This window comes from Coturnix japonica, chromosome 8, assembly GCF_054131305.1.
Source record: "Coturnix japonica strain WE chromosome 8, WE-NBRP24, whole genome shotgun sequence".
NCBI classification, from domain to species: Eukaryota; Metazoa; Chordata; class Aves; order Galliformes; family Phasianidae; genus Coturnix; species Coturnix japonica.
The window spans coordinates 23,443,584-23,461,854 of NC_140670.1; the positions used below are offsets into that span (position 1 = coordinate 23,443,584).

Here is an 18,271-nt window from a genome sequence, read left to right on the forward strand (position 1 = left end):
AATGGGGGAGAAAATAGGAAAAAAAGGTAGAACTTGTAGGTTGAGATAAAAACTATTTACTGAGACAGAAAAGGAAGAGAGAAATAACAGTAATGATAACTATATATAAAAAACAAGTGATGCACAAAGCAATTGCTCATCACCAACTGATGCTCAGCCAGTCCCTGAGCAGCAGCTGCCCCTGCACTGGCCAACTCTCAAGATTTATACCTTTTTCACATTATATCATATGGCATGGAGTATACCTTTGGCCAGTTTAGGTCAGTTGTCCTGGTTCTGTCTTTTCCCAGGTCTTCATGCCCCCCAACTCCCCTCACTGGTGGAACAGTATGAGAAACTGAAAAGCTGAAACATCCTTGATTCTATACATCACTGCTCAGCAACAACTAACATCATCAGTGTGTTATCAACATTGTTTTTCTTCTAAAGCCAAAACATGGCATCATACCAGCCACAGTCAGATCTGTCCCAGCTGAATCCAGGACAGAGATGGACACTCAAATCTGCCTTTAGGGCTAGAGGCTGGTGGCCTCACCTTGTAAGAACAAGGAATGGCATCTGCAAGCACTGGTTGAAATGGACCTCTTGTGTACATCAGGCTCTGCTCCATTTCCAGTTTAGATGAGAAGTTCCTTGCACCATTAACCAGAGAGGCATGCTGAGAGGCACTACATTATCACTTTCCAAGGCCTTTTTAGAGTGAGAACATGGGAGCCTCTTTCCTTTCCTACTCCCATAGCATAATTTATCAAGGTGTTTAACTGTAGGCTGAAATTCATAAGAGGGTCTTATGTGCCTGGTTTCCATGTACTTGCAAGGCATTCCCATATTAATCACTGCTATTGTCTCTTTCCTGGCCCTTTCTCTTGGAATGATTACTTGGCAGCTTTTTGTGCTATTTCATCTGTGATTTGGCCTTCTGGGAATCCCAGGTGCCACAGCTGTCTCTTGACTCTTGATTCCTCTGGTTTAGTTTGTCCTGAGATACATGAAGGTTTCATTCCATAAGGCCAAGCTACTCCTGTGGTTGTCCTTTCTTTTGAGAGAGATACGATAAAGGCAGAAGAGTTAGGTAGCATGGAAGAGGTGTCTTGGCTAGTATTAATAACTCTCCTGAATGGGATGGGATGGCAGCATGAACGTTTAGGAGCCAGAGGATGGTGGTCACTCACAGCTTACATATGCAGCAAGAATTCCATGTGAAGAGTTTAAGTTATAAGGTTCTTATTCACCCTCTGAAATAATTTTGTACTTGGAAGTTTTTTGCTTAATTCAGAGAAATGTACAGCAGAGCAGTGTCTCAGTCTGCTCACTCAGATGAGTAAGAACAAGCAAACCCAGAATTTCCCCAGATGTTCCTATGTGATGCAGCTTAGTGCAACTCTCATAATACAGATCCAAATAATTCCTCTGGCTCACAGGAGCGAACATTTCTGCCAAAAGCTGTTGAAGCAAATCAGTGTTCTTTCTCATCAGAAAGTCTCCTTAGAACACACAGATGTCAGCATTTGCCCATAATTACTGGTAGCTTCTTATGGCACCTATCAATGATATAATGTTTTCTGAATGCTTGGCATCTCATCTGTGTGTGCCCAAAAATCATAGCTGAATCAAATTCTATTTTAATCCAAACTGATATCTTTATGAGTACTTTTTTTTTTTTCTTCTTTTTTCCCTGCTCTTAAGAGAAAGAAAAATATTGATCGTTTCTAGCTTAAGATCTTAGATGGGGGAAAATTTCTCTTTAAGATTTCATAGTGTAGAAGAAGTTCATAATTATTGTATAAGCTACATGTACCTCATAGGAAAACAACATAGGATGAGATGTAATGGATTTAAGTTGTGCCAGGGGAGGTTCAGGTTGGATATTACGAAAAACTTCAAAGAAATAGTGGTGATGCATTGGAATAGGCTGCCCGAGGAGGTGGTAGAGTCACCGTCTCTGGAGATGCTCAAGAAAAGCATAAATGCTACACTGAGTGACAGGATTTAGTGGTTTGGCAGTTGGACTGTAGATAATCTTAGTGTTTTTTCCAACCATAATAATTCCATGGTTCTGTTTTAAGCTTAGCTCAGATAAATAGTTTATTACTAATACTGCTTCTAGCTATGGTTATTTAGAAAAATTGAGTAGTAAGACATGAGTGTATGTTTCAGGTTTATGAAGTATTTAGAGCTGGGCTGAATGATCATGCTTTGAATCAAATCGTAGGTGAGTAGATGTTGATCACCAGCCACAGCTAAGACAGTATTAATTCATATGGATACCCAACTTCAGCTCTTGAGCTGTCAATTTAATAACTTAAGTAGGACTTTTTTTTGTTGTTCACCTCTAGTGAAATGGGATAGAAGAGGAGAAATTAAACTTTGATTTCCTGGTCTGAAGCCTTCTCATTATTTTCATAGAAGCTAAATGCACCACGTTCAAATATATCTTTCTTTCCTCAATTTTTTAACTAGGAGCCAAAGGTCTTAACAGAAATCAATCAGTGCAATTTATTTTTAACTTCAGCCTGCTTAGTTCTGATTGATTTTTATCTTTGCGATCGATGGCGGAGGGAATGGCTTGACGGGACAATGGAGCACTCTCCAACTTGTAGGGTTTGGTCATTGAGTCTTTTATTGAAGAAATCATTAAAAGCTTATTATGAAACTAATAGGATGAAGATGTTTAAATGATGAACATGATTACACCTGTTTTACTGGTGAATAATGCCTGCCACAGCTGATCTTCTCTTGCCCCTATTTAAAATGCTGAACATCGCTCCAGTGGGGGAAATTAATCCATACAGACAAAAGAAAGTGCATGCCAGGTGCTAGTTAAAAGCTCTTCTTAAGGCAAGATAGGCGCTGAGGAGTTAGCTACTTTCCTATTCACTTCTGGGTATTTTTCATCCATTTCTTGCACTGTTTCATCTTTGCTGTGCCAAATGTTACTGGATTTGGAACGTGAAGCTGAACATCTGTTGAAATAGTAGATTAGCATTCTTCTTTCCGTATTTATTTATTTACTTCAGTATATTTTCTTTCTCCGGCTTTTTGAGCTGTACTTTTTATCACTCTCTACCCTCCTCACATCTTATATGATTTATCAGCAGTGTCTGCAGCTGGAGGTGTAAAGGATTACCATGGCAGACTCATGTTTCCTCTGAAATCCCTCAGGAGATTGAATGTGTAGAATTATTCACCTCTCTTAAGTTGGTTACTGTGTGGGTAGTGTACGTTTGCAGCTCTAATTTGGCTTTTACTTTGTATAGTTGTGCATGTTTCCTGCAGGAGTTGCTTTTAAAATTATTCCAGTATTTTCACTAAAGACTGTTTTCATTCTATCATGAGCCATCACAGCTCTAATGGGAGAGGGACATGAATGAATGGGTACGGGGCCAATATAATTAATACGGCTTTGTCTTAACAAAAGTTTGCTGATGAGTCTGACACTCTTAAGTGTGGCATGTGTTAAAAGCCTGCCAAATCTACTGGGCAGCTTGAGTGTGCTTACCCAGAGATGCATTAGTACAGTAGTATTTCTACAGCATGGAGCTCTATCTTCTCACACTCAGGTCATTGTGTGTTGCCTTGATGACTGCACAAAAGGTAGGATGCTAATGAAAAGCAGGGAGATATTTTAGGCTAGATTGTACCTATCACAGTGTGGCTTATGTATGGCAGTGGGTAAGCTCAGCACACAGAAACATCTGGAAGATGATTAGTCCTGGCCATGATGACTAGTCAAGAAAGAAGACTGTTACTTGGGGCTCATTCAGGTGTTGATTTCTCTGTATCCTCTGAATCTGTTGTGACTGGTTCTGACTCTGAAACAACCAAAATTGTTTGCTAAGGAACAAATCTACTTGTCATAACTCTTCCATACTTTAATCCTCAAATTGATTTAGGAGATTTTATGCCTGCAAGAAGGAGAAAAGGTAACTAATAGTAAAACAGTAAGAAGAGATGCCTGGGCACCCTGTGCAGGTGAAGAGCACAGATCAAGGATTCCATTACAATTTTGATACATCATTTCTCATATTTTAATTTCTACCAACTTATTTTATGTTACTGGGAAGGAGAGAACTCTACAAGCCAACATAGATGTTTCATCATCTGAGAAATGTATTGGAAATAACATCCAAAGAACTACTGTCAGCATGGAAGTTTAAAATTTGGTTCTGTAATCGACTGAGTTGCTATTTACTATAGTTGATGTGGGAGGAAAATTACAGGAATTACAAATGTCTAAACATGTTTAATGATTGTAGGTTGAACTGTGCTATTACCAATTCTCTTTTCATATGAACATTATCAACAATGCAAAAAAATAAAATAGATGTCCTGTTACAATGACTGTGCAGGGCAAGTGATTGTTTTCCTCATAAACTACTCAAGCATATAAAGTATATAGAGAAGAGTTCTCTGTTGTCTTCTTCTGTGCTAGCTGTACGCTGTAAATGTTTCATGACAAGACTGTACCTCTGACATGTAGTATGTGTGCATCTACATCAGTACACAGACATTAATCCTTTCTATGAGTTCTTTGAGCAGCAGGAAGAAAATGTAGTCTTGCTGAGCCCAGAGTCATTTTAGAGATCTAGTTGTTCCACGCTGGTTACAGCGATACTTGTCTTATACTGGAAGCCAGGAAGATAAGAATGAAGCTCACTGGGCTGCATTCATTTTTCTGACATCATTTTGGGTGTCTTCATGTTATTTAACCTCCTTATAACTCATTCCACTTGCCTTCCTAACTTTTTTAAATGATATATTTTTTCATTAGATAAAATCCAAATCTACTTTTAAAGAACCATAACAATGTTTCTAAGTATGTCTCAGAAATTATAGAGATGAATGGATTCTGTGACATATTTTTTACTCTTCTGGAGTCTTGTGAACACACTTCTGTTTTCTTCTGTGTTTAATGTACTGTCTTTTGCAGATCGGGGTGGATGATGATCTGGTGTATCTTAAAGAGTCTCCTAAAGAGAAACTTCTCATGTTTCTCTTAGGTGACAACTAATGTGAGACCAGCCTTTCATCTTGTAACAAAACATGCAAGTATTAAAAAAGAATTAGTAGATTGTGAAAGAGGGAAGGAAGAAGGAAGAACATGGGTTAGGAAAGACAAATGTGTTTAATGGCAAACATGTTTGTCCAAAGGAATATTTTCCACTGACCAGAAGCCAATTAAACACATAAAGTAGAAATCCAGAAAAACAGATTAACCAGTCATTAGCAAAGGAGAAGGAAAAAGACAAACCCAGCTAATTCTGTACAGAACATGACAGATGAGCTCACAGCAAATAATTCAGTGACATTCATCAAATGTAAACTAAGAGGAGGCATTAGAGGGGATAACACTATCATAATCTCTGGGATTTACAATGCCTGAGATTTTGCTCATAGGAAAAGTTCATCAAAATAAATTAAGTTGGTCCTTCCAAAATTCATTTTCTACCAGAATGCTTGCCAAAGTTTTATTGAAGGCTTGATCTTTTTTTTTCTTTTTTTTCTTTTTTTTTTTTTTTGGGAACAGTTATAACCCTGGATGTAAATCATGCAAAGATGAAGTCTTGGCTGAGATAATCTTCATGCAACTCCTGCCAATAGAATTTGTGGGTGGCTTCCTATTAACTGGCTCAGAAAGATCACAGACCACAAAGATTTTTACTTCTAAACCTTTGTCAAGGTGACCTTATTGCTAGGTAGAGTGTTGAAAGAGAGTGCATCTGATCTACAGTGAATGTGAATGGTGTTTGAATCCTAAAGTTTCTGCCTTAAAGTGAATCAAATAGCATATGCTTGCAGTAGTATAAAACACTTAACTATGTAATGGATGTGGCAGGTTTGGAATAGAACCTGCTTTTGGCGCAGAGCTTGAGGAATCTGATCTCCCCTTGATCTTGGATCGTGGGTTGTTCCCTATGTTAATTAATCATTATAGCATCCTGGTGAAGTATGTAAACATTCTTATCTGTATCTTAAAGCAGAATCAAAGCCTATGTTGCAGTCCATCAGAAGAGGTAGATACTGAGTACAAGGACCTAGCCAAGTAGTCATAGGACAAATTAATTCCAGTCTTTACTCTGTTAGATACACTGAGCTGGAACTGAAATCACGAGAACTGTAAAATGAGTTGATGTTGCACAGTTATCTCACTTGGGAATGTGGGTCTTCCTCTGGAGGTCAGAAATACTCCCGAGATAATAGGGGATATTGAAATATTCCTTGTGCTGTTTACATAGAATCACCTAGAAGCGAGGGATACTTTGTGCAATGTATTTACGGTTGTTAGAGAGATACAGTTACTGCAAATATGAGTTCTATCCTCTAAGTTGTACTGAGTGTGTATCAACTGCTTTGTCTCTTCTTTGCTATGAGAACTTGATTTTGATGTGGTAATACTAGATGGGAAAGATTTCCTTTCAAATGACACTTAGAGCCCTTTTACCATCTTCACACCTGGAGGGCAGAGCCCACAGATGTGGCTGTGCCAGTCCACAGTGCACTCTACCCACAGTGAGCATCAAATGACACTTCTCTCTCTGTTTCTGGCTTGTTTTGACATTACAGGCAAATTGCTTTTCACTTTCATTTGTCTCACCTTGGTTTTAGCTATATGTTGTCTGTAGTTTCAGTTCACTATGATATGGGCTTTTTTTCCTGGCTTCATATGTGGTATATGGCATAATGATTGTTTTTTTATGTTTTATTTGTTATTTTGGGAGCAATAAATGTGACTGTAATAATATTACTAGTAAGAATGGCAAACAGGCAGAAGGAGAAATCTCTCTGTGTACAGCCTATCCTATTACTGAACCTTATTTTCTTTACAGTTCTTCCAGCTGTTAATAGAAAAACCTTATCTTGAGTTGATTAGGTACCAAATTTCATGACCACTGACAGCGTCCTTCAAATGACAACTTCTCTAGGGAAGAATGCTGCTATCTAGATGTGATATTGTTACTGAGAACATAATTGATGCTATAGAAATATTCCACGTTAGCTCATTCTGAAATATAACTATCAGACAAAAAGGAGTATATCTAGAAAAGAATCTTGGACCTTTGTTAGCTTTATTGGAAACCATAAAAGCCAACAAGTGCATATAATAAATGCTTTGTGGTATTGTTCTTTCTCAAAAACTACAAGCTTGCCAGAACAGCAGGATATAGAAAGCTCGCCAGTGTAAACCTTATTGTAGTGAGATCTGAAATGATGCCAAAAAACACCCCTGACAAGAGTAAAGGACTAGTGACAAGTTCAAAATCCCATATATTGCACATTATCAGAGCCAGATTTCATTGATGTGTGGCATTTGTATGCAGTCTTTGCACCTCATCCATTCCATAATACCACAGACTTGGACATCTATTAGTTTCCCTCACAGTCTCATTCAGGGATGATATGATTTCAGAGAAACTAGTTTTATAGGGACAGAGAGCATCTAAGAGCTTAGCTCCAGCTTTCTATGAGAACACTGCATTTACTGTTTGTATTAAATAGTGCTTGTGTTCAGCTCTCATATTAGTCACTGCAAATGATTGTTGGAAGACAAATGGAGAGAACTTAAATTGCTTAGCAAACCATGTGATAAAAACCAGGTCATTTTCCTTCTTCCACACAAGACCTTAAGCTTCACACTTTTCACTTTTTTGTGAGATACCTAATATTGAAGTCATGCTGGAACTGAAGCATAAGAGATAAGCTGTGCCATTGTACTTTCCATTTTAAGTAATAATTGTCCAACCCTCCCAAGTCTGGGATTTCTTTGATGGAATTATACAGAGGCTTTCAAGGACAGCTGTGCAGGTCATAGAAAAGATACCTGAAAAAAATAGTTGTTAAACCCTCTTACAGGTGTCAGCGTAGGGTGTCTTGCAAGAGCCATCACTCACTTTCTTTGATGTTTCCACAGGTGACAGCTGGTGGAAGAGCAAATTACTATGTGTCATACAGACGGGAGCCTTTTGCACAGATTAAATTGCCCAAATACTCTCTTCCTAAGGTGAGTGCACCATTTATGAACACAAGCAAATAATACCTTTAATAGCATAGCCTGCCCAATGGTGAAGCATCTCAGTGGAGTTCCTCTCTGGGGAACTACATTTGTTGTGCTTCCTGAATGATCTTTCTTAAATACAAAGTTAGGATCTTTATCTGCCTTTGATCAGTGAATGTTTCAGAAAAAGTGGATTCCTTTTTTCCACTGTAAAGAGCAAATGGGAATGAACAAATACCTCAGAAAATAAACAGGTTGAACCGACTCCTCCTGGACAGATTTGCTGTGAACTGTTTTTCCCAGTCTTGTCTTACTTTCTACTAAAGATTTCTCTGGTAAGCCTTTCCAAAGCACTGGGGGTACTGGAAAATACTTAGGATGCTTAAAATTACTGCAGTCTCTGTAATGTGCTCCATTCAGCACAAGGCACAGCAGACCCACTGTCCCCATCAATGTTTGGAAATTGTCAATAAAACATGGAGAAAACTTGACTCCCTTAAAAGTTGTGTCTTAGTGATACTTTGGATGCATAAAAGCACTTTGTGATGCTGCTTATGAGATGACTTGGATGGCAGTGCCTAAGATGAGCAGTTACTGGCAAAGCTGGGAAGGAGGGAAGCTAGCATTTCTCATACAGCTGTGCTGTCTTTCCTCACTTAGGGTTTAGCTATCTACCAGATGGAATGTGTCAAACCTCAGTGAGAACACATCCATGAAATGATACTCAAATTCCCTAGTGCAGTCCTTGCTTAGGGTTGTGCAGAATAGAAGGGACCAATCTTTACACTGCCTTGACTGATACAAGTTACTGGGCAGCTCAGACCATTCCTGCTCTTTGTAAGTGCAGAATGGCTACTGAGACTACTGTCCTATAGGGCTGGTACTGCAGTAATGACCTTCCCTTTTTTTCCATAAGTGAAAATTTTTGTGGGGTAATTCTGAAATTCTTGCAAAGAGTTGAATGGTGCATTGGATATTGCCAGTAATGTATGTTCAGTCTAGCATATATTGGATTCTTGCTTCAACTTGTAGCTGTGAACTTTTACTAGTTGTGAGAAATTTGTATACTGAGCTCCTAGTACTGTACCATGACTTCTTCACGTTTGGGTTGATGATAGTGATGTTTTGACACCTGCATAGCACAGAAATAGTTTATTTTCTTTGTCCTTCTGCACTATTGTCAAATGTCCGACCACTTTTGAAAACACCGCTGCCTTTTTCAGGTGAAAAGTGGTATTTATGCTTCCAACTTACTGAGTATTGAAAGCAGCTCATTAAAAAGAAGACAAGTGAATGGAGAGAATGAGTGCCCTGTGCCTGGTCTGACTGATGTCATAGGTTGCCAGCCTGCTATGAAATGTTTTATTTTTTTTGGTGGCCCTGGTTTGTAACAGATGCTTAGGAAAAAATACAGATTGTTTTTGTTATTCAAAAATCAAAACTAGTTTTAAGCAAGATTTCATGGCAAAGTCATTTAGCCATGTAAAAGAAGCTTCTTTATCTTTCTGTTCGTTGTCAGGAAACTTTTGCTGTACAGTAATAATTCTCCTATTGGTTGTACATTAGTGAGTTCTGTCTGAGTTGTGCATTTGTGTGGCTGGTAATGGGGTAATGCAATATTTCCACTGCAACTGACCAAAACAGATTGAAGTCATTGAGAAATTTGCTTTATTTTCATGCTGCTAGACTAGGTTATGTATGTGTTTAGTCTTCAAGAAATCAGAACTGTTGTGCAAGAGGCAAATATTAATGAGGGCTCCTTGGCATCCTGGGAAAATTTTGAATGGATTGATAAATGAAGACACACATAGCTGTTGTGCTTCTGATTCTAGTGGATCCAATGTTAGTTCATTCAACAAGGATGGCAGGGATGAAGTGTTTCAGTACTCTTCACTACACATGTTTTGAACTTGCTTTAAGGAAATATTAAGGAAACATGCTGTCAAATCTTTGATATTAAAACTAAATAGAAAAAGTTTCTAGTGGAGCACTTAAAACAGGCTGCCCAGAGAGGTGGTGGATGCCCTGTCCTTGCAGACACCCAAGGTCAGGCTTGAGGGGCTCTGAGCACCTGATGGAGCTGTAGTTGTCCCTATTCACTGCAGGGCAGTTGGACCAGATGGCCTTTAACAGTCCCTTTCAACTCAAACAATTCTGTGATTTTAAAATATTGTCAGACCATGTCTCCATCACTGACAGGAATACAGTGAAGGTTGGTGGGTGGTCTGGTGGCTTGGTAGTCTCTTCTTTTTAATTGTTATTATTTTTTGCAACTAATTATTTTCCTGTTGGAAACGAAGTCTGTTAGGTAAGCACATGGATGGAAATCGTCACTGATTTAGCTACAGTGAATCTACTGCCTATGCGAGAACTCCTGGCTCCAAGACTGTGAATCTTCCATGAATGTTAAAACTCGCTTTCAAATTTATAAATAAAAAATGAAGCTGGATGAAATTCCTTGAAGCTACCAAAAATGCAGAAAGCAAAAACCCTTTGCCCAGCTGGTGGTCTTTAAAAAAAGAATGCAGAAAAGTTGCAGTGGTGATAATTTATTGACTTCCTTTAACAGAAAATTGTTTAGCATACCTATAATTCATGCTCCATCTTCATTCTTCCATAAGTCATGATAATTACTACATGTTCCATAGGGCAAAGAAATATAGAGGTCCTAGTAATAGACCTTTTTTCTTCTTTTAACAGGACATGCATATTATCAGCACAGCTGAGAATCAGGTGTTTGCAGCTGTCCAAGAGTGGAACCAGAATGATACATACAACCTGTATGTTTCAGACACCCGAGGGATTTATTTCACTCTGGCCTTGGAAAATGTGAAAAGCAGTAGAGGACTGGAGGGGAATGTCATGATTGACCTTTATGAGGTATGTAGTAAAGGTCATCCTACAAGAACTACAACCATTCAGGCAAGTGTAAATCGCTTACCATATTTCCAAGATCTTCATTTGTTTTGAAATCAGCCCAGAGGCACTTACTGAATTTGATGTTGAGCTTACTCACGTGGGAATAGATGCAGAGTGTTCTGCTATGAGGATAATAATTGTTGTGGGTTTTTTTCATTTTTTTTCTTTTTTTTCTTTTTTTTTTTTTTTTTTCTTTTTGTTGTTGTTTTTTGGTTGTTTTTTTTTTTTTGTTTTTTGTTTTTTTGTTTTTTTCCAAGTCATTGTCTAGTTATGCTCTGTGACATTTCCAAAAGGGAAAACTTGTTATCCCCTTTCATCCTAACCTAGATGTCTAGAGAAGGTCTAGAAATACAGGTGCTCTCCTTGGATAGCAAAAGACATATGGTCACAGGCAGGAAATATAAATTCCACCCTTGTAAGCACTGATCAGTTCATGAATTGTAGGACAAAGCTTACAGGTGTCGTTTGTTTAGAGATAACAAAGAAATAATGTTTATTATAATGTTTACTCTTAGTTATCTTCTGTTCACATTCTCTTGCTAGGCCTTTCAGCCATGGCCAAGAACAGTCCATTCGAAGTAGTTACTCCAGATAGTGGTTTAGTCAAAGCATCCTGGCTTTGGTGGTTTTATCTTACTGGCTGAAAGATCTGCTGAGATTCAGAGCTCAGTGCTCTGGCAGCAAGAAACAGTAATATTAAGTTACTGGTAATATTAATAGTGGTTGCATACTAACTTGAGAAAGTTTTACTATAACACTGAGAAATATGTTTCCAGGTTTACATATAAGTCAGGGTTATGTAAGAATTTATTTCAGCCAGAATAATGCCAGTTTAACAACATCATTAATTCATTTATAAAAATCCAATTGGTTTAAGGCAGTGAGGAAAATCTCACAGGTAACACATGGATCAATACAAAGGACAGGCTTTACATTTTATTCTTGCTTACTTAAATATGTTTTTCTGCCTTTTAAAAAAGATGTACTTCTGTATTGTGATGAGCCAGATGAAGTAAACATGCATTATCTCCTATTCCTGAGCAAAGTCAGTACTCTCCACATGTGTACTATTCTTTATTGATAAGTGACAAAGGAGATTTTCATGGTGTCTTTCCAAGGGTAGTGTCACTCAAAGGCCTTTAGAACTAGAAGGATTTGCATCTTGGCTTTTGCCAGGAAGTTCCAGATTTGCAGCAAGATCCTGCTTCCTGTCTCACTTTCAGAGCTGTGCAGCAGAGACCAAACTGAGCATGAAATGTGCTTGGGAACATATTGGCAGGACTGTTTTCTGTTGGAATTGGTTCTGCTGACAAAAATCAAAACATTTGGAACAACTGGGTTGATTTTGACAGAATTTGTGAATGGGGAAACATTGAGTTTGCAAAACATCAGTGTTTAGATATATTCCCGTTTTCCATCTTTTCTGTTAAAAAGAAAAAAAGAAAAAAACCCAAACAAACAGATTCCATCTGCTTCTGGTGTGACCTGCCTTCCGTGGCACAGAAATCTGATGAGGGAGTGAAGTGGACCACATCCCAAGTAGCCCACAGCTACTTAGGGAAATATGTAAGTGGGCTGTTTGATAGGGATTTGCTTTATGAACACACTTGTCTTTTTCTTAAAGAGAGAGGAGTGGCACAAGGTACTTTCAACTGTGTAGGAAGGATCAAGGTGTACTTGTAATGTCATTCACAATCTTCTAAGGCTGGACTGAGATAGCTTTATTGCTTTTGCATAGATCTTTGGCTGCTGAGAGTGCTCAGATGGGCCTTTCCATTGGCCTGATCTTCCGATGTATTTTTTTCATCTCTCTCCATTTTTCCTAGGTAGCAGGGATCAAAGGCATATTTCTGGCTAACAAAAAAATAGATGACCAAGTCAAGACATTCATTACCTACAACAAGGGCAGAGACTGGCGTCTGCTGAAGGCACCAGACACCAATCTGAGAGGCGATCCTGTAGTCTGCCAACTGGTGAGTGACAGACCTTTTCAAAGAACAGATGACTCCTTTTGAGCTTTTTACATAAGTCACTGGGTTTAAAAAGCTTCAAATGAAGTGGGGTAGGAGAGATTCTTGCCTGCCAGAGAAGTGCAGAGTCAGGGGCTCTGCAGTGGGGCACAGTTTACAGATGATAACTTTAGGTTGAATTCACAACATAGTTCATCAACATTCAGTGAACAGCAATTTTACTGTAGACTGTAGCCCCCTTGTTTCGAAGGAGTAGTGTTTTACTGATGACTTTTTCTGTGTGTTTTCCTCCTGATTTGCTAGATGTTAAGAGAGTTCCCTTAAGTATATTTGCCTTAAATTCTGTGAAGCTATCCAAATTGAAAATTTTCACCGTCTTGCTTCACGTTTTTTAATGGAACTTAAATTAGAATAAAAAAGTTTTTAGTGGAAATATTAGTGCTGTAGATCAGATTGATGGTACAAACAAATGCAGGTATCATATGCTCATTTCTGCTTCGTGCTCTCAGCTGCTTCTGTGGTGCTTATTCAGAAAATGAATGTATACTTGTGACAGGGCTAAGAGTAGAGGGGTCATTTTCAGGAGGACTGGAGCATCTGTCTGCAGTCAACAAGGGTTCCTCTGTTATTTGACTTGCTGAATACTGAAACTTCTGCCTTTTGTTTGTTTTCTGTCAACAGCCCTTTTGCTCATTGCACTTGCATCTGCAACTCTCAGAGAATCCATATACTTCAGGAAGTATTTCCAGTAAGGAGACAGCTCCTGGGCTGATGGTGGCAGCAGGTAAGAATTTCTGTGCTTCTCAATGCTTACACATGTTTACTTGGGAGTCTGAATGTGTTTTGAGATGTTTGGTGTTGGTGTAAGTTTTTAGCTCTGTTTCAGGTAGTGCTTAAGCTATTTCAGATCAACTCCTACCTGCTGTGGACTAGGAGAGGACAGGTGGCCCCTTCAATAAAAGCGTAATATTTGACAGGTATTTCACAGAATCACAGAATCACAGAATTACCCGGGTTGGAAGGGACCTCAAGGATCATGTAGTTCCAACCCCCCTGCCTAGCAGGGCCACCAAAAATACACATTTACTAGATCAGGTTGCCCAGGGCCCTGTCCAACCTGGTCTTGAACACCTCCAAGGACGGGGCATCCACAACCTCACTGGGCAGCCTGTTCCAGGACCTAACCACCCTTCTAGTAAAGAACTTTCCCCTAACATCCAACCTAAATCTTCCCTCCTTCAACTTAAAACCATTTCCCCTAGTCCTGCTATTATCAGCCCTTTCGAAGAGTTTACTCCCCTCCTGGGAGTAAGTTCCCTTCAGGTACTGAAAGGCTGCAATGAGGTCACCCCGCAACCTTCTCTTCTCCAGGCTGAACAAACCCAGCTCCCTCAGCCTGTCCTCATAGGGGAGGTGCTCCAGCCCCCTGATCATCTTTGTGGCCCTCCTCTGGACCCTTTCCAAAATCTCCATATCTTTTTTGTACTGAGGGCTCCACACCTGGACACAGTACTCCAGATGGGGCCTCACAAGAGCAGAGTAGAGAGGGACGATCACCTCCCTATCCCTGCTGACCACCCCTCTCCTGATGGAGCCCAGGATCCCATTTGCTTTCCGGGCTGCCAGAGCGCACTGCTGGCTCATGTTAAGTTTCTCATCTATCAGGACCCCTAGGTCTTTTTCAGCCGAGCTGCTCTCAAGGACAACTCCTCCCAGCCTGTACAGGTGCCTGGGGTTCTTCCGGCCCAAGTGCAAAACCTTGCACTTTGCCGTGTTGAACCTCATTAGGTTCACCCGAGCCCAGCTTTCCAGCCTGTCAAGGTCCCTCTGAATGGCATCTGTTCCCTCCACCGTATCGACTGCACCACTCAGCTTGGTGTCATAGCTTTGTTGCTGTGCAAGAACCCTTATGCAGGTCTAAGCCTAAATCTTTGTGTGATCATTACCAATTGTCATGATTAACTCCTCTGACTTGACTACCTTACATTCACTATTGTAGTTATACTCATTTACTGAAGTTAACTGTGAATGAGAACAGGGCTGAAGTTAACTATGAGTGAGAACTTAGGGCTACCAACAAGTTCCACCTGTTGAGCAACAAGCACAGAGTGGTCTCCAAAGCCTGTTGGGTGAAGCCTGGCCTTCATGAATGCCTGTCTTTTGTGTGGCAGCTGTTTTTTTATGTGGTGTTGACCCAAGACTGGCAGCATTTCATCGGCACTTCATGGGTCATTGTTGTTGTGTGTCATTCTGCAAAATGGTGTTTTAATGACAATCTGCTACATTGCTTGAACAGTGATAATGGCTGACCCACTGTAATTAATCTGACAACTATCATGGGCGCTTTTGTCCTCTATTGCTTGCATACAGTGTCCACCCTAATCAGGTTAATCTCAGCCATGCTCAGAGCTCCCACAGGTAACAGGGTAGTTGCTAGTTAATTAGTTTGTTACCTTATTTACTAGGGTAACAAAGTACTCTCTAAGTGGCTGTTGCTATTGAAAACTGGCTTCTGAAGCAGGCAGGCTGTCCTACCTTTTCTCAGGGAGGTTCCTTTGTCAGTTTGAATATATTTAAGTAACTTAACTGTTCTTTCCATGGCTCATTTTAACTTGATTTCTTTGTCACTGTATCTCATTTGTCCTGTTCAGCCCATCAGTGACTTGCAATTCTGTCATTTTAGCATACTGCCTGTATGAATTTACATTGTTTCTTACAGCCATTTCCCTTCACCAGTTCTTTTGTACTTCCACGTGTCTGCTGGACTAAGCCAGAACCTAAAAGACAGGTTCCCTTCATGGCATTTATAGCTCCACAAGGGAAATACTGTGTGATTTCCAGTTCACTGATCCAGGCCAAACAGGGCGAGATAATTTGGTTTAAACCTCCAGATCTTCTTATGCTTAACCAAGTGGAGTCATCACTCCTGGAAGACCACACTTGCTAGATAGATGCATAGGACTCACAATACTGTGATTACAGACTTAGTTTTCTTTAGCCATGAAGGAAGCAAATAGAGGAAGTTGGACAGTGAGATTCTTGGTATTGGTCAATATTGTTAGTAAATGCAGTTCTTTTCAAGCTGATAGTAGGTAGGATTAATGCTTTCCCAGTCTAACAGTTAACCTTTAAGAGGCAGAATATAATTTCTGCCTTACTGTTTTGTATAATAAAGAACTTTAACCAGTTGGAAATATACACATCTGTGTCCACAAACTAGTTTCACAATAACAACAATGTATCACTGTGTTAGCAAGTATGTTCCAGAATAAGCACTGCTCAAACTCTCTGTTAAGCAATGTCTTACTATTTGAATTACAATGGTGCATTGCCAACAATGATGGGAAAGTCATACAGAGTTTAGATTATTGCAGAAGGAAGAATTATGTTTTAATATCTAATTCTACAGCTGCCAAATCCCCTTCACTTGTCTGGGAATCAGATATGTTTTGTAAGGTTTGAATCCATATAAATGAATGAAGCTAGATGGAAAGAATGAAGAAAAGTATGGAAAAGCTTTACATGCACACCAAAAAAAGAGAGAGAGAGAGAGAGAGAAATGGCATCAGCAGAGCCTCACCATGTTACTCTTTTCCTGCCACAATTGGGAAATCCCTTTTTGGAATGTTCATCTTCCAGTTTTAATATTTAAAAGATCACTGTACAAAATTTACACTTTTCTGTTTAAGCCAGCAGGTAATTCTTGATAACTTCCAGTCATGATAATACACTGGGCTAAAGATACCTTTGAACTACTGTAGATTTGTTCTTGTTAACCTGGATGTCCCTAAAGACTAACCTTTTATATGCTTTCTCATGGTAGAGTTTTCTAGTACCTTCATCTACAATAGTTTATTATTCTTGCTGGTGTCACAGAGGGAAGATTAGGTAGGTGGGCAACGTTTCATTTTCTGTATCATGAGCACTAATAGAAAAGTCATTTTTGAATTACCCTTCCTCCCAGAGCTAGAAGTTTCATTTTTGGAAATATTGTTGTCGCAACAATAGAGCTAGCTGGAATCCATGATGCTGCTGGGAATGCATCAACCCACATCTGGGTTTTAATTTCTCATTTTCCAGCATTAAATGTCAGAAATTCAATTAACATTTTCATTAGGGTGCTTTTATTATGCTCTTGTCGATGCTACAGATGTGATGTTGCAGTGCCACCTCTCCCTTTGCTGTTTTTGAGGAAAAAATATTAGTCTTCCCTTCCTTTCATTGAAATCACAATTGTTGTAAAACCAGTCTTTCTTGGAAGGTGTTTGAGTGGCTCAGTGTTGGAAAGAATTATGGGTTTGACCACAGTCTTATAACTGTTGGCTCTTATGACTGGGAGACTTTCTGGTAGAGTGTGTCAGTGCTTCATCTGCCTGCTTACTGTGGGACAGGTTTTCATATAATCAGAATCACACCTAGCACTGACAGAATATGTTGTTTACAGGCTGTCAGGAAAAACATGGTGACTGTGCTAGCTTTTCTGTTAACCATTGGGTGCTTTGGGAAGCAGGGATATCTGAGCGAACTAACTTAGTACAGGCCTGTGTTCATTGTTTGGTGAACCCTACTGCTTGTAGACAGTTTAATTCTGGAAACAGAACCAAGAGGCTCACCTCAGGGTAATGTGGGGTAAGTGAATGAGGTTTGTTCAGACCATTTGCAAGTTTTTCAGCTATTGGACATCACTTGTGGTACTTTCAGATGATGCTCAAAATTCTAGAGTGCTGAGGATTTAGTACAAATTCATTATGTACTCTGCATTAAGATGTATCACTGTGAGAGATGGGGTTCTGTCTGCCATCTTGTATGATGAACCTTTGAAAAAATCTGTTTCAAGCTCTGAGATGGCATCCCCAAATGACATTTTGCTGGGCTGTGTAGACAGTTCAGGCTGATGTTTGAACTTCGCATTACTTTGATATGTGGCATATCCATTCCCTAACACGTGGTGAAGGCACATTTCACTCTATAAAACTGTTTGCAGAATGCTCCATCATAATGGAAATTACAAGATTAAAATTAAAAACCCTACAATTTGTTAGGTCAATGAGAATGGTCAGTATTACCTAGAATGGTGCTTAGCCTGGTCTCTATCTCTGCTAATTTATTTTGACCCAACATAGTTCCTTGCAGTGCTTCTGTCCGTGGCTGAGCCTCAGACTTAAACAATCAATATTTCTTTTTAAGAGAACTGATATTTCATTACACCCCAGTCCTCATTAATCACAAACCATCAACAGACTTAGAAAGAAGCTTTGCTTGTTTAACTGCAGGTTCTGAGATTCATTAAGTTTTTAAGCATTTTAACAGAATTTCAAATGGGCTTCCTAGCCCCGTAATTGTGAACTTCAGTGGGGACCTATTTTTCACCTTTAAACTCAGTTGTGTA

At 39.4% G+C, this 18,271-nt stretch overlaps 1 protein-coding gene across 1 annotated transcript in view; it reads left to right on the top strand.

Moving 5' to 3' along the window:
* The window catches only part of SORCS3 (sortilin related VPS10 domain containing receptor 3), a 264,737-nt gene that overhangs the window by 191,361 nt on the left and 55,105 nt on the right, over nucleotides 1-18,271 (top strand). Inside the window, exons 8-11 of the mRNA XM_015867276.3 lie at nucleotides 7,910-7,999; nucleotides 10,694-10,873; nucleotides 12,739-12,885; nucleotides 13,564-13,666. Of these exons, the coding sequence (XP_015722762.2) occupies nucleotides 7,910-7,999; nucleotides 10,694-10,873; nucleotides 12,739-12,885; nucleotides 13,564-13,666 (520 nt within the window). The remainder of the gene's footprint in view (nucleotides 1-7,909; nucleotides 8,000-10,693; nucleotides 10,874-12,738; nucleotides 12,886-13,563; nucleotides 13,667-18,271) is intronic.